This window comes from Lytechinus pictus, chromosome 11, assembly GCF_037042905.1.
Source record: "Lytechinus pictus isolate F3 Inbred chromosome 11, Lp3.0, whole genome shotgun sequence".
Taxonomy (NCBI): domain Eukaryota; kingdom Metazoa; phylum Echinodermata; class Echinoidea; order Temnopleuroida; family Toxopneustidae; genus Lytechinus; species Lytechinus pictus.
This window is the reverse complement of record NC_087255.1, coordinates 13,520,407-13,546,301: the sequence shown is the minus strand read 5'-3', so window position 1 is coordinate 13,546,301 and position 25,895 is coordinate 13,520,407. Positions and strand designations below refer to the sequence as shown.

Here is a 25,895-nt window from a genome sequence, read left to right as displayed (position 1 = left end):
AATAGTCGCATTAAATATATTTACTTGAGAGATCAATAGCAAAGATATCAACATCTATGAGGAGATTGGTGTCATAAAGTCCTCCTATGACAGCCATCCACATCTCATTGGACTCTATGTAGACATCCCAGGGACAGCAATATGTAGTTCCATAGATAGTTGTGATGACAGACTCTGGATCAGAGGGATCAGTACCTGTCCCAATTTGGACTTGATTGGTAGATCTGATATAGAAATCTTGGAACACGATTCGAAATCCATTTGTATCGTTTGTTTGTAGCACGGTTGCGTGGTAAAATCGTCTTGTGTAGTTGAGTGGTATGTCGATTGAATAAGATTCACCTGATTGCAGATACGTCGTAGTGTAATCTATGTATAAAATCGAGAGAAATGAAGGTAATGAATAACATGTTTGACCCAACCTACCAAAAAGAAAACACAATCACAACACTGTGATACACAGTGTGACAACATTCCATTACTATTGCGTGGTATGTAGATCTAATATGATTCACCTGATGGCAGATACGTCGCTGGATAATCTAAGATGGTGCAGAGGAAGATACATACAATAATCTGTTAAAGGCTTATTTTGACTAACATTGCTTCTAATTTACGGCTTGTCGTCTATTGAGCACGCGATTATTTCATAACGGTTTGTCGCTAGCGCGGCACTTAACTAGGAGTGTAAATCATATCATACAATCTCAGATTGCAATTGATTTATATCTGTATAATTAAGTGAAGGAAATCTTTATCAAATGCATTTTCAGTTTGATTGAAATGTTTCACAAATCTTTGTGAGACGAGGTCCTGGTTATCTTCTACACATTAAATGTTAAACGTTCCTGGAACATGTGGAATGTGCACCCACCTGTGTTATCCAATCACAATGCTTCCAGTGCAAGTGGTAGTGCATGCCTTATTACTATGATTTTATGAAGGCTTATAATGAAAATTACTAATGATACAAGTATAGGGGAATTTGATTAAGGTATATGTTTCTCTAATTTATGGGCCTTTGCCTATTATAATGATAACCTGTTTTGCAAGGCAAACAAAGTGACGGCCATAATGGTGTACTCGTACATCAGGTATCAAGCTCTACATTAGCAAATGATGGTACTGTCAGTTTGCCACCGAGACATCGCGGTCGTTCAGTTTCCTACTTCGGATGACAACTATATATCACTCAAAATATGGATTTTTGTTTTCATTATCAGTATAATTTAATCTTTATTACTCAAATTAGAAAGCAAATGAAATAAAAAGTACGCAAGAGGCAGGGATGCTTCCATATTTGACTTACTGCATGCCGATTCATCTTCATAATAATCGCAATGGTACACTCCATCACACAGAACATCTGATGACACGTTCATATTGCTCCTCTGGCAATCAAACAGGGCTGATAGGGAGTAAAAATGGAGAAGGAAAAAATGCACTGCTATGCGAGCACAAAATTCACACAATGCATTATTGTAGGTCTACTGACATTTCCTGATCTCAATAATTTCCATCCTCAATTTCCATTTGTTTCTGTCTCTCTTTAGTTAATGTAATCTTCATACTACTTTACAAAAGGCTAATATTTTAATCGGTTTATATTTTTTTTTAATGAAAGTTGAGAGGCCCCAGTTTTTCTATTCTTGATATAAAACTGGTTAAAATATCATATTCACTTGAAAGGTCAAAAGCAACGATGTCCGCATCAATCTCAAGATTGGTGTAAGTCAGTCCTCCTATGACAGCAATCCACATCTCATTGGACTCTATGTAGACATCCCAGGGACAGCAATATGTAGTTCCATAGATAGTTGTGATGACAGACTCTGGATCAGAGGGATCAGTACCTGTCCCAATTTGGACTTGATTGGTAGATCTGATATAAAAATCTTGGAACACGATTCGAAATCCTTTCGTATCGTTTGTTTGCAGCACGGTTGCGTGGTAAAATCGTCTTGTGTAGTTGCGTGGTATGTCGATTGAATGAGATTCACCTGATTGCAGATACGTCGCAGTGTAATCTATTTATAAAATCCAGAGAAAGGAAGGTTATGAATAAGATGTTTGACCACACCTACCAGAAAGAACACACAATCACAGCACTGTGATACACAGTGTTACAACATTCCATTACTTTTGTGTGGTATGTAGATTGAATGTGATTCACCTGATGGCAGATACGTCGCTGGATAATCTAAGATGGTGAAAAAGTCACATAAAGAAAGACTCGTTACGACTATCATTGCTGTTTATTTATATGTTTGGATAATGGTCAAATGACCATGCCAGCGAAGCACTTACAAGGAGTGTAAATCATATCAATCACATGATGCAATTATTGATTTATATCTGTATAATTAAAGGAAGGGTTTTTGCTATCAAATGCAATTTCAGTTTGATTAAAATGTTCACTAATAGCTGTAAGACCAGGTCCTGTTCTGGAGTCAACACGTTAAAACGTTCATGGAACATGTGGAAATGAATCTCATCTGTGTTATCCAATCATACAATGTTTCTGGTACACGTGGTAGCGCATGCCTCATTCCTTTATGACTTTATAAAGGCTGATAATGACAAAGAGCAAGTATACAAGTAGAGGAATATGAGTCGTGTATATGTTTCTCTTATTTATAGGCCTTTGCTAATTGTAAGGATAACAACTATATTGCACACCAGGGTGAAAGCAGCGACAGCGACGGTCAGAAGATGCACTGATTACTCATCATGTCATCATAAGTATCAAGCTCTCCATACCAGATGAACATGATGAAGGTACTAGCAGTTTGCAATCGAAACATTGCGGTCGTTCTGTTTGCTACTTCGGATGACAACTGTATCTACCACACAAATATTGATATTGATATCATTCTCAGTATTCTTTTATCACCGTTACTAATAAGTCAAATGATTTAAAAAGGAGGCCTACTCAAGAAACAGAGGACAGAAGAATACCATTTTATTTGACTTACTGCATGCCGATTCGTCTTCATAAAAATCGCATTGGTACACTCCATCACACAGAACTGATAACCCGTTATTGCTCACTGGGCAATTAAACAGGGCTGGTAGAGATGAGAAAAGGGGAGGAAAAAAATCATACGGCTATATGAGTACAATATTATAACAATGCATTATATAATGGTATTTTCTTATTACAACTACTACCCTCAATCTACCCGTGTATCTGTTTGTTGTTTATTAGATATATTCCTCATACTACCGTGGAAAAGGTTTAAATCTCATCAGTTTTATAATTTGTCATGAAAGTTGGTAGGCCATAGCTATTCTATACTTGATAAAAAACTGTTAGTAACATATCATATTCACTTGAATGGTCAAAAGCATTTTTAAAAGATTTGATTCATTACTGAACATTAGTGGTGGTTACTTTTCATGTTTTCAACTTTATCCTTCCAATTATATACCATTTAAATCCATGAAAGCGAATAGTAGCATGAAATCTATTTACTTGAGAGATCAATAGCAAATATGTCAACATCTATGAAGAGATTGGTGTCATAAAGTCCTCCTATGACAGCCATCCACATCTGATTGGTCTCCACATAGACATCATCAGAAGAGCTTCTATATCCAAACAGACTTGTGATGACAGACTGTGGATCAGATGGATCAGTACCTGTCCCAATTTGGATTTGATTGGTAGATCTGATATAGAAATCTTGGAACACGATTCGAAATCCATTCGTATCGTTTGTTTGTAGCACAGTTGCGTGGTAAAATCGTCTTGTGTAGTTGCGTGGTATGTCGATTGAATGAGATTCACCTGATTGCAGATACGTCGTAGTGTAATCTATGTATAAAATCGAGAGAAATTAAGGTAATGAATAAGATGTTTGACCCAACCTACCAAAAAGAAAACACAATCACAGCACTGTGATACACAGTGTTACAACATTCCATTACTTTAGTGTGGTATGTAGATTGAATGTGATTCACCTGATGGCAGATACGTCGCTGGATAATCTAAGATGGTGAGAAAGTCACATAAAGAAAGACTCGTTACGACTATCATTGCTGTTTATTTATATGTTTGGATAATGGTCAAATGACCATGCCAGCGATGCACTTACAAGGAGTGTAAATCATATCAATCACATGATGCAATTATTGATTTATATCTGTATAATTAAAGGAAGGGTTTTTGATATCAAATGCTATTTCAGTTTGCTTGAAATGTTCACTAATAGCTGTAAGACCAGGTCCTGTTCTGGAGTCAACACATTAAAACGTTCACGGAACATGTGGAAATGAATCTCATCTGTGTTATCCAATCATACAATGTTTCTGGTACACGTGGTAGCGCATGCCTCATTCCTTTATGACTTTATAAAGGCTGATAATGACAAAGAGCAAGTATACAAGTAGAGGAATATGAGTCGTGTATATATGTTTCTCTTATTTATAGGCCTTTGCTAATTGTAAGGATAACAACTATATTGCACACCAGGGTGAAAGCAGCGACAGCGACGGTCAGAAGATGCACTGATTACTCATCCTGTCATCATAAGTATCAAGCTCTCCACACCAGATGAACATGATGAAGGTACTAGCAGTTTGCAATCGAAACATTGCGGTCGTTCTGTTTGCTACTTCGGACGACAACTGTATCTACCACACAAATATTGATATTGATATCATTCTCAGTATACTTTTATCACTGTTACTTATAAGTCAAATGATTTTTTAAAAAAGGCCTACTCAAGAAACAGAGGACAGAAGAATACCATTTTATTTGACTTACTGCATGCCGATTCGTCTTCATAAAAATCGCATTGGTACACTCCATCACACAGAACTGATAACCCGTTATTGCTCACTGGGCAATTAAACAGGGCTGGTAGAGATGAGAAAAGGGGAGGAAAAAAATCATACGGCTATATGAGTACAATATTATAACAATGCATTATATAATGGTATTTTCTGATTACAACTACTACCCTCAATCTACCCGTGTTTCTATTTGTTGTTTTTTAGATATATTCCTCATACTACCGTGGAAAAGGTTTAAATCTCATCAGTTTTATAATGTTTGCATGAAAGTTGGTAGGCCATAGCTATTCTATACTTGATATAAAACTGTTAGTAACATATCATATTCACTTGAATGGTCAAAAGCATTTTTTAAAGATTTGATTCATTACTGAACATTAGTGGTGGTTACATTTCATGTTTTCAACTTCGTCCTTCCAATTATATACCATTTAGTTTCCATGAAAGCGAATAGTAGCATGAAATCTATTTACTTGAGAGATCAATAGCAAATATGTCAACATCTAAGAAGAGATTGGTGTCATAAAGTCCTCCTATGACAGCCATCCACATCTCATTGGACTCTATGTAGACATCCCAGGGACAGCAATATGTAGTTCCATATATAGTTGTGATGACAGACTCTGGATCAGAGGGATCAGTACCTGTCCCAATTTGGACTTGATTGGTAGATCTGATATAGAAATCTTGGAACACGATTCGAAATCCATTTGTATCGTTTGTTTGTAGCACGGTTGCGTGGTAAAATCGTCTTGTGTAGTTGAGTGGTATGTCGATTGAATAAGATTCACCTGATTGCAGATACGTCGTAGTGTAATCTATGTATAAAATCGAGAGAAATGAAGGTAATGAATAAGATGTTTGACCCAACCTACCAAAAAGAAAACACAATCACAACACTGTGATACACAGTGTGACAACATTCCATTACTATTGCGTGGTATGTAGATCTAATATGATTCACCTGATGGCAGATACGTCGCTGGATAATCTAAGATGGTGCAGAGGAAGATACATACAATAATCTGTTAAAGGCTTATTTTGACTAACATTGCTTCTAATTTACGGCTTGTCGTCTATTGAGCACGCGATTATTTCATAACGGTTTGTCGCTAGCGCGGCACTTAACTAGGAGTGTAAATCATATCATACAATCTCAGATTGCAATTGATTTATATCTGTATAATTAAGTGTAGGAAATCTTTATCAAATGCATTTTCAGTTTGATTGAAATGTTTCACAAATCTTTGTGAGACGAGGTCCTGGTTATCTTCTACACATTAAATGTTAAACGTTCCTGGAACATGTGGAATGTGCACCCACCTGTGTTATCCAATCACAATGCTTCCAGTGCAAGTGGTAGTGCATGCCTTATTACTATGATTTTTTGAAGGCTTATAATGAAAATTACTAATGATACAAGTATAGGGGAATTTGATTAAGGTATATGTTTCTCTAATTTATGGGCCTTTGCCTATTATAATGATAACCTGTTTTGCAAGGCAAACAAAGTGACGGCCATAATGGTGTACTCGTACATCAGGTATCAAGCTCTACATTAGCAAATGATGGTACTGTCAGTTTGCCACCGAAACATCGCGGTCGTTCAGTTTCCTACTTCGGATGACAACTATATATCACTCAAAATATGGATTTTGATTTTTGTTTTCATTATCAGTATAATTTAATCTTTATTACTCAAATTAGAAAGCAAATGAAATAAAAAGTACGCAAGAGGCAGGGATGCTTCCATATTTGACTTACTGCATGCCGATTCATCTTCATAATAATCGCAATGGTACACTCCATCACACAGAACATCTGATGACACGTTCATATTGCTCCTCTGGCAATTAAACAGGGCTGATAGGGAGTAAAAATGGAGAAGGAAAAAATGCACTGCTATGCGAGCACAAAATTCACACAATGCATTATTGTAGGTCTACTGACATTTCCTGATCTCAATAATTCCCATCCTCAATTTCCATTTGTTTCTGTCTCTCTTTAGTTAATGTAATCCTCATACTACTTTACAAAAGGCTAATATTTCAATCGGTTTAAAAAAAAGTTTTATGAAAGTTGGCAGGCAACAGTTTTTCTATTCTTGATATAACACTGGTTAAAATATAATATTCACTTGAAAGGTCAAAAGCAACGATGTCCGCATCAATCTCAAGAGTGGTGTAAGTCAGTCCTCCTATGACACCAATCCACATCTCATTGGACTCTATGTAGACATCCCAGGGACAGCAATATGTAGTTCCATAGATAGTTGTGATGACAGACTCTGGATCAGAGGGATCAGTACCTGTCCCAATTTGGACTTGATTGGTAGATCTGATATAAAAATCTTGGAACACGATTCGAAATCCTTTCGTATCGTTTGTTTGCAGCACGGTTGCGTGGTAAAATCGTCTTGTGTAGTTGCGTGGTATGTCGATTGAATGAGATTCACCTGATTGCAGATACGTCGCAGTGTAATCTATTTATAAAATCCAGAGAAAGGAAGGTTATGAATAAGATGTTTGACCACACCTACCAGAAAGAACACACAATCACAGCACTGTGATACACAGTGTTACAACATTCCATTACTTTTGTGTGGTATGTAGATTGAATGTGATTCACCTGATGGCAGATACGTCGCTGGATAATCTAAGATGGTGAGAAAGTCACATAAAGAAAGACTCGTTACGACTATCATTGCTGTTTATTTATATGTTTGGATAATGGTCAAATGACCATGCCAGCGAAGCACTTACAAGGAGTGTAAATCATATCAATCACATGATGCAATTATTGATTTATATCTGTATAATTAAAGGAAGGGTTTTTGCTATCAAATGCAATTTCAGTTTGATTAAAATGTTCACTAATAGCTGTAAGACCAGGTCCTGTTCTGGAGTCAACACATTAAAACGTTCATGGAACATGTGGAAATGAATCTCATCTGTGTTATCCAATCATACAATGTTTCTGGTACACGTGGTAGCGCATGCCTCATTCCTTTATGACTTTATAAAGGCTGATAATGACAAAGAGCAAGTATACAAGTAGAGGAATATGAGTCGTGTATATATGTTTCTCTTATTTATAGGCCTTTGCTAATTGTAAGGATAACAACTATATTGCACACCAGGGTGAAAGCAGCGACAGCGACGGTCAGAAGATGCACTGATTACTCATCATGTCATCATAAGTATCAAGCTCTCCATACCAGATGAACATGATGAAGGTACTAGCAGTTTGCAATCGAAACATTGCGGTCGTTCTGTTTGCTACTTCGGACGACAACTGTATCTACCACACAAATATTGATATTGATATCATTCTCAGTATTCTTTTATCACCGTTACTAATAAGTCAAATGATTTAAAAAGGAGGCCTACTCAAGAAACAGAGGACAGAAGAATACCATTTTATTTGACTTACTGCATGCCGATTCGTCTTCATAAAAATCGCATTGGTACACTCCATCACACAGAACTGATAACCCGTTATTGCTCACTGGGCAATTAAACAGGGCTGGTAGAGATGAGAAAAGGGGAGGAAAAAAATCATACGGCTATATGAGTACAATATTATAACAATGCATTATATAATGGTATTTTCTTATTACAACTACTACCCTCAATCTACCCGTGTATCTGTTTGTTGTTTATTAGATATATTCCTCATACTACCGTGGAAAAGGTTTAAATCTCATCAGTTTTATAATTTTGCATGAAAGTTGGTAGGCCATAGCTATTCTATACTTGATAAAAAACTGTTAGTAACATATCATATTCACTTGAATGGTCAAAAGCATTTTTTAAAGATTTGATTCATTACTGAACATTAGTGGTGGTTACATTTCATGTTTTCAACTTTGTCCTTCCAATTATATACCATTTAAATCCATGAAAGCGAATAGTAGCATGAAATCTATTTACTTGAGAGATCAATAGCAAATATGTCAACATCTATGAAGAGATTGGTGTCATAAAGTCCTCCTATGACAGCCATCCACATCTGATTGGTCTCCACATAGACATCATCAGAAGAGCTTCTAGATCCAAACAGACTTGTGATGACAGACTGTGGATCAGATGGATCAGTACCTGTCCCAATTTGGATTTGATTGGTAGATCTGATATAGAAATCTTGGAACACGATTCGAAATCCATTCGTATCGTTTGTTTGTAGCACAGTTGCGTGGTAAAATCGTCTTGTGTAGTTGCGTGGTATGTCGATTGAATAAGATTCACCTGATTGCAGATACGTCGTAGTGTAATCTATGTATAAAATCGAGAGAAATGAAGGTAATGAATAAGATGTTTGACCCAACCTACCAAAAAGAAAACACAATCACAACACTGTGATACACAGTGTGACAACATTCCATTACTATTGCGTGGTATGTAGATCTAATGTGATTCACCTGATGGCAGATACGTCGCTGGATAATCTAAGATGGTTCAGAGGAAGAAACATATACAATAACCTGTTAAAGACTCATTTTGACTAAGATTGCTTCTAATTTACGGCTTGTCGTCTATTGAGCACGCGATTATTTCATAACGGTTTGTCGCTAGCGCGGCACTTAACTGGGAGTGTAAATCGTATCATACAATCTCAGATTGCAATTAATTTATATCTGTATAATTGAGTGAAGGGAATCTTTATCAAATGCATTTTCACTTTGATTGAAATGTTTCACAAATCTTTGTAAGACGAGGTCCTGGTTATCTTCTACACATTAAAAGTTAAACGTTCCTGGAACATGTGGAAAGTGCACCCACCTGTGTTATCCAATCACAATGCTTCCAGTGCAAGTTGTAGTGCATGCCTTATTACTATGATTTAATGAAGGCTTATAATGACAATGATTAATGATACAAGTATAGGGGAATTTGATTAAGGTATATGTTTCTCTAATTTATAGGCCTTTGCCAATTATAATGATAACCTGTTTTGCAAAGCAATCAAAGTGACGGCCATAATGGTGTACTCGTACATCAAGTATCAAGCTCTACATTAGCAAATGATGGTACTGTCAGTTTGCCACCGAAACATCGCGGTCGTTTATTTTCCTACTTCGGATGACAACATATATATCTCAAAATATTGATTTTGATTTTTGTTTTCATTATCAGTATAATTTAATTATTATTACTCAAATTAGAAAGCAATTGAAATAAAAAGTAAGCTAGAGGCAGGGATGCTTCCATATTTGACTTACTGCATGCCGATTCATCTTCATAATAATCGCAATGGTACACTCCATCACACAGAACATCTGATGACACGTTCATATTGCTCCTCGGGCAATTAAACAGGGCTAATAGGGAGTAAAAAGGGGGAAGGAAAAAATGCACTGCTATGTGAGCACCAAATTGACACAATGCATTATTGTAGGTCTACTGACATTTCCTGATCTCAACAATTTCCATCCTCAATTACCCTGTGTTTCTGTCTCTCTTTAGTTAATGTAATCCTCATACTACTTTACAAAAGGCTAATATTTCAATCGGTTTAAAAAAAAGTTTTATGAAAGTTGGCAGGCAACAGTTTTTCTATTCTTGATATAAAACCGGTTAAAATATCATATTCACTTGAAAGATCAAAAGCAACGATGTCCGCGTCAATCTCAAGAATGGTGTAAGTCAGTCCTCCTATGACACCAATCCACATCTCATTGGACTCTATGTAGACATCCCAGGGACAGCAATATGTAGTTCCATAGATAGTTGTGATGACAGTCTCTGGATCAGAGGGATCAGTACCTGTCCCTATTTGGATTTGATTGGTAGATCTGATATAGAAATCTTGGAACACGATTCGAAATCCATTCGTATCATTTGTTTGTAGCACGGTTACGTGGTAAAGTCGTGTTGTGTAGTTGCGTGGTATGTCGATTGAATAAGATTCACCTGATTGCAGATACGTCGCAGTGTAATCTATTCATCAAATCGAGAGAAAGGAAGGTTATGAATAAGATATTTGACCAAACCTACCAGAAAGAAAACACAATCACAGCACTGTGATACACAGTGTTACAACATTCCATTACTTTTGTGTGGTATGTAGATTGAATGTGATTCACCTGATGGCAGATACGTCGCTGGATAATCTAAGATGGTGAGAAAGTCACATAAAGAAAGACTCGTTACGACTATCATTGCTGTTTATTTATATGTTTGGATAATGGTCCAATGACCATGCCAGCGAAGCACTTACAAGGAGTGTAAATCATATCAATCACATGATGCAATTATTGATTTATATCTGTATAATTAAAGGAAGGGTTTTTGCTATCAAATGCTATTTCAGTTTGATTGAAATGTTCACTAATAGCTGTAAGACCAGGTCCTGTTCTGGAGTCAACACATTAAAACGTTCATGGAACATGTGGAAATGAATCTCATCTGTGTTATCCAATCATACAATGTTTCTGGTACACGTGGTAGCGCATGCCTCATTCCTTTATGACTTTATAAAGGCTGATAATGACAAAGAGCAAGTATACAAGTAGAGGAATATGAGTCGTGTATATATGTTTCTCTTATTTATAGGCCTTTGTCAATTATAAGGATAACAACTATATTGCACACCAGGGTGAAAGCAGCGACAGCGACGGTCAGAAGATGCACTGATTACTCATCATGTCATCATAAGTATCAAGCTCTCCATACCAGATGAACATGATGAAGGTACTAGCAGTTTGCGACCGAAACATTGCGGTCGTTCTGTTTGCTACTTCGGATGACCACTGCTTCTACATCACAAATATTGATATTGATATCATTCTCAGTATACTTTTATTACTGTTACTCATAGATCAAATGATTTAAAAAGGAGGCCTACTCAAGAAACAGAGGACAGAAGAATACCATTTTATTTGACTTACTGCATGCCGATTCGTCTTCATAAAAATCGCATTGGTACACTCCATCACACAGAACTGATAACCCGTTATTGCTCACTGGGCAATTAAACAGGGCTGGTAGAGAAGAGAAAAGGGGAGGAAAAAATCATACGGCTGTATGAGTACAATATTATAACAGTGCATTATATAATGGTATTTTCTGATTACAACTACTACCCTCAATCTACCCGTGTTTCTATTTGTTGTTTTTTAGATATATTCCTCATACTACCGTGGAAAAGGTTTAAATCTCATCAGTTTTATAATTTTTGTATGAAAGTTGGTAGGCCATAGCTATTCTATACTTGATATAAAACTGTTAGTAACATACCGTATTCACTTGAATGGTCAAAAACATTTTTTAAAGGTTTGATTCATTACTGAACATTAGTGGTGGTTACATTTCATGTTTTTAACTTTGTCCTTCCAATTATATACCATTTAAATCCATGAAAGCGAATAGTAGCGTTAAATCTATTTACTTGAGAGATCAATAGCAAATATGTCAACATATATGAAGAGATTGGTGTCATAAAGTCCTCCTATGACAGCCATCCACATCTGATTGGTCTCCACATAGACATCACCAGAAGAGCTTCTATATCCAAACAGACTTGTGATGACAGACTGTGGATCAGATGGATCAGTACCTGTCCCAATTTGGACTTGATTGGTAGATCTGATATAGAAATCTTGGAACACCATTCGAAATCCATTCGTATCGTTTGTTTGCAGCACGGTTGCGTGGTAAAATCGTCTTGTGTAGCAGCGTGGTATGTCGATTGAATAAGATTCACCTGATTGCAGATACGTCGTAGTGTAATCTATGTATAAAATCGAGAGAAATGAAGGTAATGAATAAGATGTTTGACCCAACCTACCAAAAAGAAAACACAATCACAACACTGTGATACACAGTGTGACAACATTCCATTACTATTGCGTGGTATGTAGATCTAATGTGATTCACCTGATGACAGATACGTCGCTGAATAATCTAAGATGGTTCAGAGGAAGAAACATATACAATAACCTGTTAAAGACTCATTTTGACTAAGATTGCTTCTAATTTACGGCTTGTCGTCTATTGAGCACGCGATTATTTCATAACGGTTTGTCGCTAGCGCGGCACTTAACTAGGAGTGTAAATCATATCATACAATCTCAGATTGCAATTGATTTATATCTGTATAATTAAGTGAAGGGAATCTTTATCAAATGCATTTTCAGTTTGATTGAAATGTTTCACAAATCTTTGTAAGACGAGGTCTTGGTTATCTTCTACACATTAAAAGTTAAACGTTCCTGGAACATGTGGAAAGTGCACCCACCTGTGTTATCCAATCACAATGCTTCCAGTGCAAGTTGTAGTGCATGCCTTATTACTATGATTTAATGAAGGCTTATAATGACAATGATTAATGATACAAGTATAGGGGAATTTGATTAAGGTATATGTTTCTCTAATTTATAGGCCTTTGCCAATTATAATGATAACCTGTTTTGCAAAGCAATCAAAGTGACGACCATAATGGTGTACTCGTACATCAAGTATCAAGCTCTACATTAGCAAATGATGGTACTGTCAGTTTGCCACCGAAACATCGCGGTCGTTCAGTTTCCTACTTCGGATGACAACATATATATCTCAAAATATTGATTTTGATTTTTGTTTTCATTATCAGTATAATTTAATCATTAATACTCAAATTAGAAATCAAATGAAATAAAAAGTACGCTAGAGGCAGGGATGCTTCCATATTTGACTTACTGCATGCCGATTCATCTTCATAATAATCGCAATGGTACACTCCATCACACAGAACATCTGATGACACGTTCATATTGCTCCTCGGGCAATTAAACAGGGCTGATAGGGAGTAAAAAGGGGGAAGGAAAAAATGCACTGCTATGTGAGCACCAAATTGACACAATGCATTATTGTAGGTCTACTGACATTTCCTGATCTCAACAATTTCCATCCTCAATTACCCTGTGTTTCTGTCTCTCTTTAGTTAATGTAATCCTCATACTACTTTACAAAAGGCTAATATTTCAATCGGTTTAAAAAAAAGTTTTATGAAAGTTGGCAGGCAACAGTTTTTCTATTCTTGATATAAAACTGGTTAAAATATCATATTCACTTGAAAGGTCAAAAGCAACGATGTCCGCGTCAATCTCAAGAATGGTGTAAGTCAGTCCTCCTATGACACCAATCCACATCTCATTGGACTCTATGTAGACATCCCAGGGACAGCAATATGTAGTTCCATAGATAGTTGTGATGACAGTCTCTGGATCAGAGGGATCAGTACCTGTCCCTATTTGGATTTGATTGGTAGATCTGATATAGAAATCTTGGAACACGATTCGAAATCCATTCGTATCATTTGTTTGTAGCACGGTTACGTGGTAAAGTCGTGTTGTGTAGTTGCGTGGTATGTCGATTGAATAAGATTCACCTGATTGCAGATACGTCGCAGTGTAATCTATTCATCAAATCGAGAGAAAGGAAGGTTATGAATAAGATATTTGACCAAACCTACCAGAAAGAAAACACAATCACAGCACTGTGATACACAGTGTTACAACATTCCATTACTTTTGTGTGTTATGTAGATTGAATGTGATTCACCTGATGGCAGATACGTCGCTGGATAATCTAAGATGGTGAGAAAGTCACATAAAGAAAGACTCGTTACGACTATCATTGCTGTTTATTTATATGTTAGGATAATGGTCCAATGACCATGCGAGCGAAGCACTTACAAGGAGTGTAAATCATATCAATCACATGATGCAATTATTGATTTATATCTGTATAATTAAAGGAAGGGTTTTTGCTATCAAATGCTATTTCAGTTTGCTTGAAATGTTCACTAATAGCTGTAAGACCAGGTCCTGTTCTGGAGTCAACACATTAAAACGTTCATGGAACATGTGGAAATGAATCTCATCTGTGTTATCCAATCATACAATGTTTCTGGTACACGTGGTAGCGCATGCCTCATTCCTTTATGACTTTATAAAGGCTGATAATGACAAAGAGCAAGTATACAAGTAGAGGAATATGAGTCGTGTATATATGTTTCTCTTATTTATAGGCCTTTGCAAATTGTAAGGATAACAACTATATTGCACACCAGGGTGAAAGCAGCGACAGCGACGGTCAGAAGATGCACTGATTACTCATCCTGTCATCATAAGTATCAAGCTCTCCACACCAGATGAACATGATGAAGGTACTAGCAGTTTGCAATCGAAACATTGCGGTCGTTCTGTTTGCTACTTCGGACGACAACTGTATCTTCCACACAAATATTGATATTGATATCATTCTCAGTATACTTTTATCACTGTTACTTATAAGTCAAATGATTTAAAAAAAAAGGCCTACTCAAGAAACAGAGGACAGAAGAATACCATTTTATTTGACTTACTGCATGCCGATTCGTCTTCATAAAAATCGCATTGGTACACTCCATCACACAGAACTGATAACCCGTTATTGCTCACTGGGCAATTAAACAGGGCTGGTAGAGATGAGAAAAGGGGAGGAAAAAAATCATACGGCTATATGAGTACAATATTATAACAATGCATTATATAATGGTATTTTCTGATTACAACTACTACCCTCAATCTACCCGTGTTTCTATTTGTTGTTTTTTTAGATATATTCCTCATACTACCGTGGAAAAGGTTTAAATCTCATCAGTTTTATAATTTTTGCATGAAAGTTGGTAGGCCATAGCTATTCTATACTTGATATAAAACTGTTAGTAACATATCATATTCACTTGAATGGTCAAAAGCATTTTTTAAAGATTTGATTCATTACTGAACATTAGTGGTGGTTACATTTCATGTTTTCAACTTCGTCCTTCCAATTATATACCATTTAAATCCATGAAAGCGAATAGTAGCATGAAATCTATTTACTTGAGAGATCAATAGCAAATATGTCAACATCTAAGAAGAGATTGGTGTCATAAAGTCCTCCTATGACAGCCATCCACATCTGATTGGTCTCCACATAGACATCATCAGAAGAGCTTCTAGATCCAAACAGACTTGTGATGACAGACTGTGGATCAGATGGATCAGTACCTGTCCCAATTTGGATTTGATTGGTAGATCTTATATAGAAATCTTGGAACACGATTCGAAATCCATTCGTATCGTTTATTTGTAGCACAGTTGCGTGGTAAAATCGTCTTGTGTAGTTGCGTGGTATGTCGATTGAATGAGATTCACCTGATTGCAGATACGTCGTAGTGTAATCTATTTATAAAATCGAGAGAAATGAAGGTAATGAATAAGATGTTTGACCCAACCTACCAAAAAGAAAACACAATCACAACACTGTGATACACAGTGTGACAACATTCCATTACTATTGCGTGGTATGTAGATCTAATGTGATTCACCTGATGGCAGATACGTCGCTGGATAATCTAAGATGGTGCAGAGGAAGATACATACAATAATCTGTTAAAGGCTTATTTTGACTAACATTGCTTCTAATTTACGGCTTGTCGTCTATTCAGCACGCGATTATTTCATAACGGTTTGTCGCTAGCGCGGCACTTAACTAGGAGTGTAAATCATATCATACAATCTCAGATTGCAATTGATTTATATCTGTATAATTAAGTGAAGGGAATCTTTATCAAATGCATTTTCAGTTTGATTGAAATGTTTCACAAATCTTTGTGAGACGAGGTTCTGGTTATCTTCTACATATTAAAAGTTAAACGTTCCTGGAACATGTGGAAAGTGTACCCACCTGTTTTATCCAATCACAATGCTTCCAGTGCAAGTGGTTATGCATGCCTACTATGATTTTATGAAGGCTTATAATGACAATGACTAATGATACAAGTATAGGGGAATTTGATTAAGGTATATGTTTCTCTAATTTATAGGCCTTTGCCTATTATAATGATAACCTGTTTTGCAAAGCAATCAAAGTGACGACCATAATGGTGTACTCGTACATCAAGTATCAGGCTCTACATTAGAAAATGATGATACTGTCAGTTTGCCACCGAAACATCGAGGTCGTTCAGTTTCCTACACTTCGGATGACAACTATATATCACTCAAAGTATTGATTTTGATTTTTGTTTTCATTATCAGTATAATTTAATCATTATTACTCAAATTAGAAAGCAAATAAAATAAAAAGTACGCAAGAGGCAGGGATGCTTCCATATTTGACTTACTGCATGCCGATTCATCTTCATAATAATCGCAATGGTACACTCCATCACACAGAACATCTGATGACACGTTCATATTGCTCCTCGGGCAATTAAACAGGGCTGATAGGGAGTAAAAAGGGGGAAGGAAAAAATACACTTCTATGTGAGCACCAAATTGACACAATGCATTATTGTAGGTCTACTGACATTTCCTGATCTCAACAATTTCCATCCTCAATTACCCTGTGATTCTGTCTCTCTTTAGTTAATGTAATCCTCATACTACTTTACAAAAGGCTAATATTTTAATTGGTTTATAATTTTTTTTTAGTGAAAGTTGGCAGGCAACAGTTTTTCTATTCTTGATATAACGCTGGTTAAAATATCATATTCACTTGAAAGGTCAAAAGCAACGATGTCCGCATCAATCTCAAGATTGGTGTAAGTCAGTCCTCCTATGACACCAATCCACATCTCATTGGACTCTATGTAGACATCCCAGGGACAGCAATATGTAGTTCCATAGATAGTTGTGATGACAGTCTCTGGATCAGAGGGATCAGTACCTGTCCCTACTTGGATTTGATTGGTAGATCTGATATAAAAATCTTGGAACACGATTCGAAATCCATTCGTATCATTTGTTTGTAGCACGGTTACGTGGTAAAGTCGTGTTGTGTAGTTGCGTGGTATGTCGATTGAATAAGATTCACCTGATTGCAGATACGTCGCAGTGTAATCTATTCATAAAATCGAGAGAAAGGAAGGTTATGAATAAGATATTTGACCAAACCTACCAGAAAGAAAACACAATCACAGCACTGTGATACACGGTGTTACAACATTCCATTACTTTTGTGTGGTATGTAGATTGAATGTGATTCACCTGATGGCAGATACGTCGCTGGATAATCTAAGATGGTGAGAAAGTCACATAAAGAAAGACTCGTTACGACTATCATTGCTGTTTATTTATATGTTTGGATAATGGTCCAATGACCATGCGAGCGAAGCACTTACAAGGAGTGTAAATCATATCAATCACATGATGCAATTATTGATTTATATCTGTATAATTAAAGGATGGGTTTTTGTTATCAAATGCAATTTCAGTTTGATTGAAATGTTCACGAATAGCTGTAAGACCGGGTCCTGTTCTGGAGTCAACACATTAAAACGTTCATGGAACATGTGGAAATGAATCTCATCTGTGTTATCCAATCATACAATGTTTCTGGTACACGTGGTAGCGCATGCCTCATTCCTTTATGACTTTATAAAGGCTGATATTGACAAAGAGCAAGTATACAAGTAGAGGAATATGAGTCGTGTATATGTTTCTCTTATTTATAGGCCTTTGTCAATTATAAGGATAACAACTATATTGCACACCAGGGTGAAAGCAGCGACAGCGACGGTCAGAAGATGCACTGATTACTCATCATGTCATCATAAGTATCAAGCTCTCCATACCAGATGAACATTATGAAGGTACTAGCAGTTTGCGACCGAAACATAGCGGTCGTTCTGTTTGCTACTTCGGACGACAACTGCATCTACATCACAAATATTGATATTGATATCATTCTCAGTATACTTTTATTACTGTTACTCATAAGTCAAATGATTTAAAAAGGAGGCCTACTCAAGAAACAGAGGACAGAAGAATACCATTTTATTTGACTTACTGCATGCCGATTCGTCTTCATAAAAATCGCATTGGTACACTCCATCACACAGAACTGATAACCCGTTATTGCTCACTGGGCAATTAAACAGGGCTGGTAGAGAAGAGAAAAGGGGAGGGAAAAAATCATACGGCAGTATGAGTACAATATTATAACAGTGCATTATATAATGGTATTTTCTGATTACAACTACTACCCTCAATCTACCCGTGTTTCTGTTTGTTGTTTATTAGATATATTCCTCATACTACCGTGGAAAAGGTATAAATCTCATCAGTTTTATAATTTTTGCATGAAAGTTGGTAGGCCATAGCTATTCTATACTTGATATAAAACTGTTAGTAACATACCGTATTCACTTGAATGGTCAAAAACATTTTGTAAAGGTTTGATTCATTACTGAACATTAGTGGTGGTTACATTTCATGTTTTTAACTTTGTCCTTCCAATTATATACCATTTAAATCCATGAAAGCGAATAGTAGCGTTAAATCTATTTACTTGAGAGATCAATAGCAAATATGTCAACATATATGAAGAGATTGGTGTCATAAAGTCCTCCTATGACAGCCATCCACATCTGATTGGTCTCCACATAGACATCACCAGAAGAGCTTCTATATCCAAACAGACTTGTGATGACAGACTGTGGATCAGATGGATCAGTACCTGTCCCAATTTGGACTTGATTGGTAGATCTGATATAGAAATCTTGGAACACCATTCGAAATCCATTCGTATCGTTTGTTTGCAGCACGGTTGCGTGGTAAAATCGTCTTGTGTAGCAGCGTGGTATGTCGATTGAATGAGATTCACCTGATTGCAGATACGTCGTAGTGTAATCTATGTATAAAATCGAGAGAAATGAAGGTAATGAATAAGATGTTTGACCCAACCTACCAAAAAGAAAACACAATCACAATACTGTGATACACAGTGTGACAACATTCCATTACTATTGCGTGGTATGTAGATCTAATGTGATTCACCTGATGGCAGATACGTCGCTGGATAATCTAAGATGGTTCAGAGGAAGAAACATATACAATAACCTGTTAAAGACTCATTTTGACTAAGATTGCTTCTAATTTACGGCTTGTCGTCTATTGAGCACGCGATTATTGCATAACGGCTTGACGCTAGCGCGGCACTTAACTAGGAGTGTAAATCATATCATACAATCTCATATTACAATTAATTTATATCTGTATAATTGAGTGAAGGGAATCTTTATCAAATGCATTTTCAGTTTGATTGAAATGTTTCACAAATCTTTGTAAGACGAGGTCCTGGTTATCTTCTACACATTAAAAGTTAAACGTTCCTGGAACATGTGGAAAGTGCACCCACCTGTGTTATCCAATCACAATGCTTCCAGTGCAAGTTGTAGTGCATGCCTTATTACTATGATTTAATGAAGGCTTATAATGACAATGATTAATGATACAAGTATAGGGGAATTTGATTAAGGTATATGTTTCTCTAATTTATAGGCCTTTGCCTATTATAATGATAACCTGCTTTGCAAAGCAATCAAAGTGACGGCCATAATGGTGTACTCGTACATCAAGTATCAAGCTCTACATTAGCAAATGATGGTACTGTCAGTTTGCCACCGAAACATCGCGGTCGTTCAGTTTCCTACTTCGGATGACAACATATATATCTCAAAATATTGATTTTTATTTCTGTTTTCATTATCAGTATAATTTAATTATTATTACTCAAATTAGAAAGCAAATGAAATAAAAAGTACGCTAGAGGCAGGGATGCTTCCATATTTGACTTACTGCATGCCGATTCATCTTCATAATAATCGCAATGGTACACTCCATCACACAGAACATCTGATGACACGTTCATATTGCTCCTCGGGCAATTAAACAGGGCTAATAGGGAGTAAAAAGGGGGAAGGAAAAAATGCACTGCTATGTGAGCACCAAATTGACACAATGCATTATTGTAGGTCTTCTGACATTTCCTGATCTCAACAATTTCCATCCTCAATTACCCTGTGTTTCTGTCTCTCTTTAGTGAATGTAATCCTCATACTACTTTACAAAAGGCTAATATTTCAATCGGTTTATATTTTTTTTTTATGAAAGTTGGCAGGCAACAGTTTTTCTATACTTGATTTAACACTGGTTAAAATATCATATTCACTTGAAAGGTCAAAAGCATTGATGTCAGCATCAATCTCAAGATTGGTGTAAGTCAGTCCTCCTATGACACCAATCCACATCTCATTGGACTCTATGTAGACATCCCAGGGACAGCAATGTGTAGTTCCATAGATAGTTGTGATGACAGTCTCTGGATCAGAGGGATCAGTACCTCTCCCTATTTGGATTTGATTGGTAGATCTGATATAGAAATCTTGGAACACGATTCGAAATCCATTTGTGTCATTTGTTTGTAGCACGGTTGCATAGTAAAATCGTCTTGTGTAGTTGCGTGGTATGTCGATTGAATAAGATTCACCTGATTCCAGATACGTCGCAGTGTAATCTATTAATAACATCGAGAGAAAGGAAGGTTATGAATAAGATGTTTGACCCAATCTACCACAAAGAACACACAATCACAACACTGTGATACACAGTGTTACAACATTCCATTACTATTGCGTGGTATGTAGATTGAATGTGATTCACCTGATGGTAGATACGTCGCTGGATAATCTAAGATGGTGCAGAGGAAGACACATATACAATAACCTGTTAAATACTCATTTTGACTAACATTGCTTCTAATTTACGGCTTGTCGTCTATTGAGCACGCGATTATTTCATAACTTTACAATTGTCGCTAGCGCGGCACTTGCAAAGAGTGTAATACATACCAATCTCAGATCCAAATTGATTCAAATCTGTATAATTAAGTGAAGGGAAGTTAGGGAACTATTATCAAATGCAATTTCAGTTTGATTTAATGTTTCACAAATCTTTGTTAGACGAGGTCCTGGTTTATCGTCAACACATCAAAAGTTAAACGTTACTGGAACATGTGGAATTATGATTTTATGAAGGCTTATAATGACAAAGACTAATGATATAAGTATAGGGGAATCTGATTAAGGTGTATGTTTCTCATATTTATAGGAATTTGCCTATTATAATGATAACCTGTTTTTGCACACATGGGTGAAAGCAAACAGAGTGACGGCCACCCGGGGGGGGGGGGGCACTCGACCAAAAAAGTGGTAGGGGTGTGCCGCGGGCGAGACAAAAAACGGGGGCCTTGGAGCGGGCTCATTGTAAAAAGGAGGGTCCTCGGAACGGGCTTCGGAACTACAAATGTTTGTGAAAACGGGGGTCCTTGGAACGGGTCGCCTGCGTGCGAGTGCGTATGCATCCCTATGAAACGTACATGCAGCTAGCCCGGCGGCACGACTGACGGGCGCGCTAGCGCAGAGGCGATGGTCGGACAGCGAGCTGCGGCCGCTTTTCACCAAAATTGCGACCGGAACGGCGGAACGGAAAATATGCAAAGCCCTGGAACGGATTTTTTTTCTTCTTTCTTTCTCGAGAAGAAGAAATTGCTATGCTCTGGAGCGGCTTTCTTTGTTCTTTTTCTCAATAAGACAAAAATGCTATGCCTCGGAACGGAAATTTGAGTGTAAAAATGGGGGTCCCCTCCGCGGCACATACCCACTATGCATTTTATACTGAGTGCCCCCCCCCCCCCGGGGACGGCCATAATGGTGTACTCATACATCAAGTATCAAGCTCTACATTAGCAAATAAAGGTACTGTCAGTTTGCAACCGATACATCGCGGTCGTTCAGTTTCCTACTTTGGATGACAACTATATATCACTCAAATTATTGATTTTGATTTTTTGTTTCATTATCAGTATACTTTAATTCTTATTACTCAAAATAGAAAGCAAATGAAATAAAAAGTATGCAAGAGACAAAATGCTCTATTTGACTTACTGCATGTCGATTCATCTTCATAATGATCGCAGTGGTACACTCCATCACACAGAACATCTGATGACACGTTCATATTGCTCCTGGGGCAATTAAACAGGGCTGATAGGGAGTAGAAAGGGTGAAGGAAAAAAATGCACTGTTATGTGAGCATGAAATTCAGACAATGCATGATTTTAACTGACATTTTCTGATAACAATTTTTATCGTCAATTTCCATGTGTTTCTGTCTCATTTACTTTAATGTGCACAAGACATATAAGTATAAATGACAAAGCAAAAAAAAAAACACATATATATAAATATATAGTGTAACTAATATAGTACATCCGCTATATAGTAGAAACAAGACAAGTATAAATATATGAAAAGGGAGAAGCATATTGCCTATAAAGGTAGAGTAAATATAGAAGCCGATGTTGTATGAGAGAGGGGGAATGTATATGAAGAAACTACAGCATACTGTAACTAAACAAAAATATATAGTAAGTCCAGAAGAGGTGAGTGGATAAAAAAATATGTTTAAATATATATATATATTATATATTATATTGCCTGAATGTGGAAAGCAAATATTGGAGCTGAGCCTTTAAGAGATATGGGAGGAATGTAGAGGAAGAAACTGATATAACTATTCTAAAAGAGCTGAGGAGAAAAAAAGAATATATATATATATATATATATATATATATATATATATATATATATATATATATATATATATATAGAAAATGGAACAGACTAATCAGTCGCTCCCCTCTTGGATGTTCAGGCCATGAGGTTGGATGGTGCGAAGTCGTCTCATCGAGAACTTCTCTCTGCTAGTACGGACTGAGTCAGGACGGGTACCTAAAGATTCGATGCACTGTAGCATCATGTCAGTGATGGAGTGGTTGGGAAGGTTAAAATGGCGGCCAACTGGAGTGTCCAGCTTTGCTGTGTTGACGGTGGATTTGTGCCCGTAGAATCGTCTCTTGAGTGTGGTCTTGTTTCCCCTCGGTTTCTATATTTACTCTACCCTTTTAGGGAATATGCTTCTCCCTTTTCATATATTTATACTTGTCTTGTTTCTACTACAGTGCGTCCCAAAAAAAACTATACACTTTTGAAATGGCTGCCAAATTGTGATAAATTAATGATCAACCGTGACCAGTTTTGGTTGCATAAGCAAATTTTATAAATGATTAAATTGAACTTTAATGCATGAGTGAACACAAATTACACTTTTTGGGCAGCATTTCAAATTTATTATTTGGATATCTTTTTGGGCAGCATATCAACTTTAACATGTGGATTTCAGCAATGTGTTCATGGGAGTCGGGAGAATAGGGGGTGAGATAGGACTTAAGTGGGAGAAGTAGGTTGATGGAATAAGGCTCAACAGAACATTCAGCCCCTGCCCCCTCCCTCTTTTCCGCCCTCCCCTCCTGTTGAGAGACTAATGGCTATTGTCATGTACGCGTGAAGTCCAGAGCAGAATGTTGATTTAATGATTAATTCTGAATCGGGGCATCAACTTTTTCCTATCAATAATTTAATCAACAATTTATCAGTAAATCAACTCATTCAATGTGCAATGTGATCAATCAAACATTCATTTTTTTTCAATTAATTATTTCATTAATCATCATAATCATTAAATTTCTTGGTAATCATTCAATAACAAAACTGACCATCAGCCACCGGTCACTTGGCAGTAATAAGTTTTGAATACGCTACAATCCAGGAAGTGAGACAGAGAGAGAGGGGGGCTGGGAAATGGTGGTGGAGAGGGGAGGTTACATATGACTTTTAATTTGTAATTTTTAAAGGACAAAAGGAAGAGGAATGCCCTTTTAACCAAGTCTTAGCATATCTCACCCTCTTGCTTGTAACAGGTACCATCGCATTACTCTGACTCTCACGAACACACTTCTGAGGTCCACAAGATGAATATGCTACACTAAAATTACAATTGCTGTTCACTCATGATTAAATTTCAATTTAGTAACTCATGCAATATAGTAACTTAGTAATTTGCCTAAGAAACCAAAACTTATCTCGCTCATTAATTTAGCTTAGCAAGTTCCAAAGGACTAATCACTCAAAAAAACTGTAAGGCTAATTCCTGCCCAGCCTAGCCGAGCTTAGTCTCTCAGGAGAGAAGCGGGGGGGGGGAGGGGGGTTGAGATGGAGAGAGGGGTTGCTAAATGTTCTGTTGACCTTTATCCCATCAACGTACTTCACCTACCTAAGTCATATTGCCCCCTCTTCTCCTGACTGTCATGAACACATTGTTGAGATCCACATGATAAAGACAAAATGCTGCACTAAAAATGGCAATTCATAATCACTCATGCTTTAAATTTCAATTTAATAACGCATTAAATTTTCACAAACAATAAACTGATCACAACTGATCTTTAATTCACCAAATAACCCTTAACTTTGCATGTACCAAACAAAAAACCTGAAAGAAATTGGAAGGCTAATTCCGGCCCACCCTAATTTTCATACCCTTTGTTTCAGTGGGCAGTGCTCGCTCAAGCATGAATAGTTTTCCAACTTTTTGGTGTCATCTGAAAGTTGACTTTATTGGCTTTCCATATCTATAAGTCTTTTCCCCCAAAGTGCTATATTTTTTATTTGGCAGCCATTTCAAAAGTGTATAGTTTTTTTTTGGGACGCACTGTATATAGCCTTTTGGTTTTTTCCCCTCACCCCTAGCGGATTTACTATACTAGTTACGCTATATATTTATATATATGTGAATGTTTTTTTTTCGTTTATACTTTTATGTCTTTTGCACATTATCATTTGTTCCCCCTTCCTTCCCCCCCCCCCCCAGTCTTATGCACCAGTTTATTATGCCTTTCTTTGTAACCTGTTTGACCCACCTCTCATTAATTATCTTGTTATTCATCTCTTCCCACACCCCCTATCACTGTTTTGTTCCAGATTCTGTTTGACGTTGCCTACCCAATTGTCTTAATCCCTCACAGCTTAAAGGTAAATTCCAGTTGTGGTAACGATATCAAAATGAGTTCGTACAGAATCCAATGAAATTACCCCAAAGTGTCTGTTTGTATAAATAAAAAATATGTGCCAAAGGATTCTGGAATAAAAATGTGTAATTGTTGAGAAATTAGCAAATAAGCACAAGATTCGGGTCAAGCGTCGGGCTGACATTCAAAGCAATAATAATGCACTGTCCCACGTGCGCTTATCTGTGTTGGTGATCTTCAGTGTGAACATTTTCAGCGTAGATTTCAAGATGTCACAAAGTTCAGTTTATGTAACTGTACCAGATCTAGATCCTCGATGATATACTGACAGTTAAGCCTGGTTTTACAGACTTTCTCATGAAATCAGTGTTTACTGCA

At 36.8% G+C, this 25,895-nt stretch overlaps 1 protein-coding gene across 1 annotated transcript in view; it reads right to left on the bottom strand.

Moving 5' to 3' along the window:
• LOC129271812 (uncharacterized) overlaps positions 1 to 25,895 on the bottom strand; it is a 39,960-nt gene that overhangs the window by 12,279 nt on the left and 1,786 nt on the right. Inside the window, exons 3-26 of the mRNA XM_064107021.1 lie at positions 22,537 to 22,635; positions 20,763 to 21,107; positions 20,390 to 20,488; positions 19,101 to 19,442; positions 18,600 to 18,692; positions 17,307 to 17,651; positions 16,933 to 17,031; positions 15,647 to 15,988; positions 15,145 to 15,237; positions 13,849 to 14,193; positions 13,476 to 13,574; positions 12,187 to 12,528; positions 11,687 to 11,779; positions 10,392 to 10,736; positions 10,019 to 10,117; positions 8,730 to 9,071; positions 8,230 to 8,322; positions 6,935 to 7,279; positions 6,562 to 6,660; positions 3,476 to 3,817; positions 2,976 to 3,068; positions 1,683 to 2,027; positions 1,310 to 1,408; positions 25 to 369 (exon numbers count right to left, since the gene is read on the bottom strand). Of these exons, the coding sequence (XP_063963091.1) occupies positions 25 to 369; positions 1,310 to 1,408; positions 1,683 to 2,027; positions 2,976 to 3,068; positions 3,476 to 3,817; positions 6,562 to 6,660; positions 6,935 to 7,279; positions 8,230 to 8,322; positions 8,730 to 9,071; positions 10,019 to 10,117; positions 10,392 to 10,736; positions 11,687 to 11,779; positions 12,187 to 12,528; positions 13,476 to 13,574; positions 13,849 to 14,193; positions 15,145 to 15,237; positions 15,647 to 15,988; positions 16,933 to 17,031; positions 17,307 to 17,651; positions 18,600 to 18,692; positions 19,101 to 19,442; positions 20,390 to 20,488; positions 20,763 to 21,107; positions 22,537 to 22,635 (5,283 nt within the window). The remainder of the gene's footprint in view (positions 1 to 24; positions 370 to 1,309; positions 1,409 to 1,682; positions 2,028 to 2,975; positions 3,069 to 3,475; positions 3,818 to 6,561; positions 6,661 to 6,934; positions 7,280 to 8,229; positions 8,323 to 8,729; positions 9,072 to 10,018; positions 10,118 to 10,391; positions 10,737 to 11,686; positions 11,780 to 12,186; positions 12,529 to 13,475; positions 13,575 to 13,848; positions 14,194 to 15,144; positions 15,238 to 15,646; positions 15,989 to 16,932; positions 17,032 to 17,306; positions 17,652 to 18,599; positions 18,693 to 19,100; positions 19,443 to 20,389; positions 20,489 to 20,762; positions 21,108 to 22,536; positions 22,636 to 25,895) is intronic.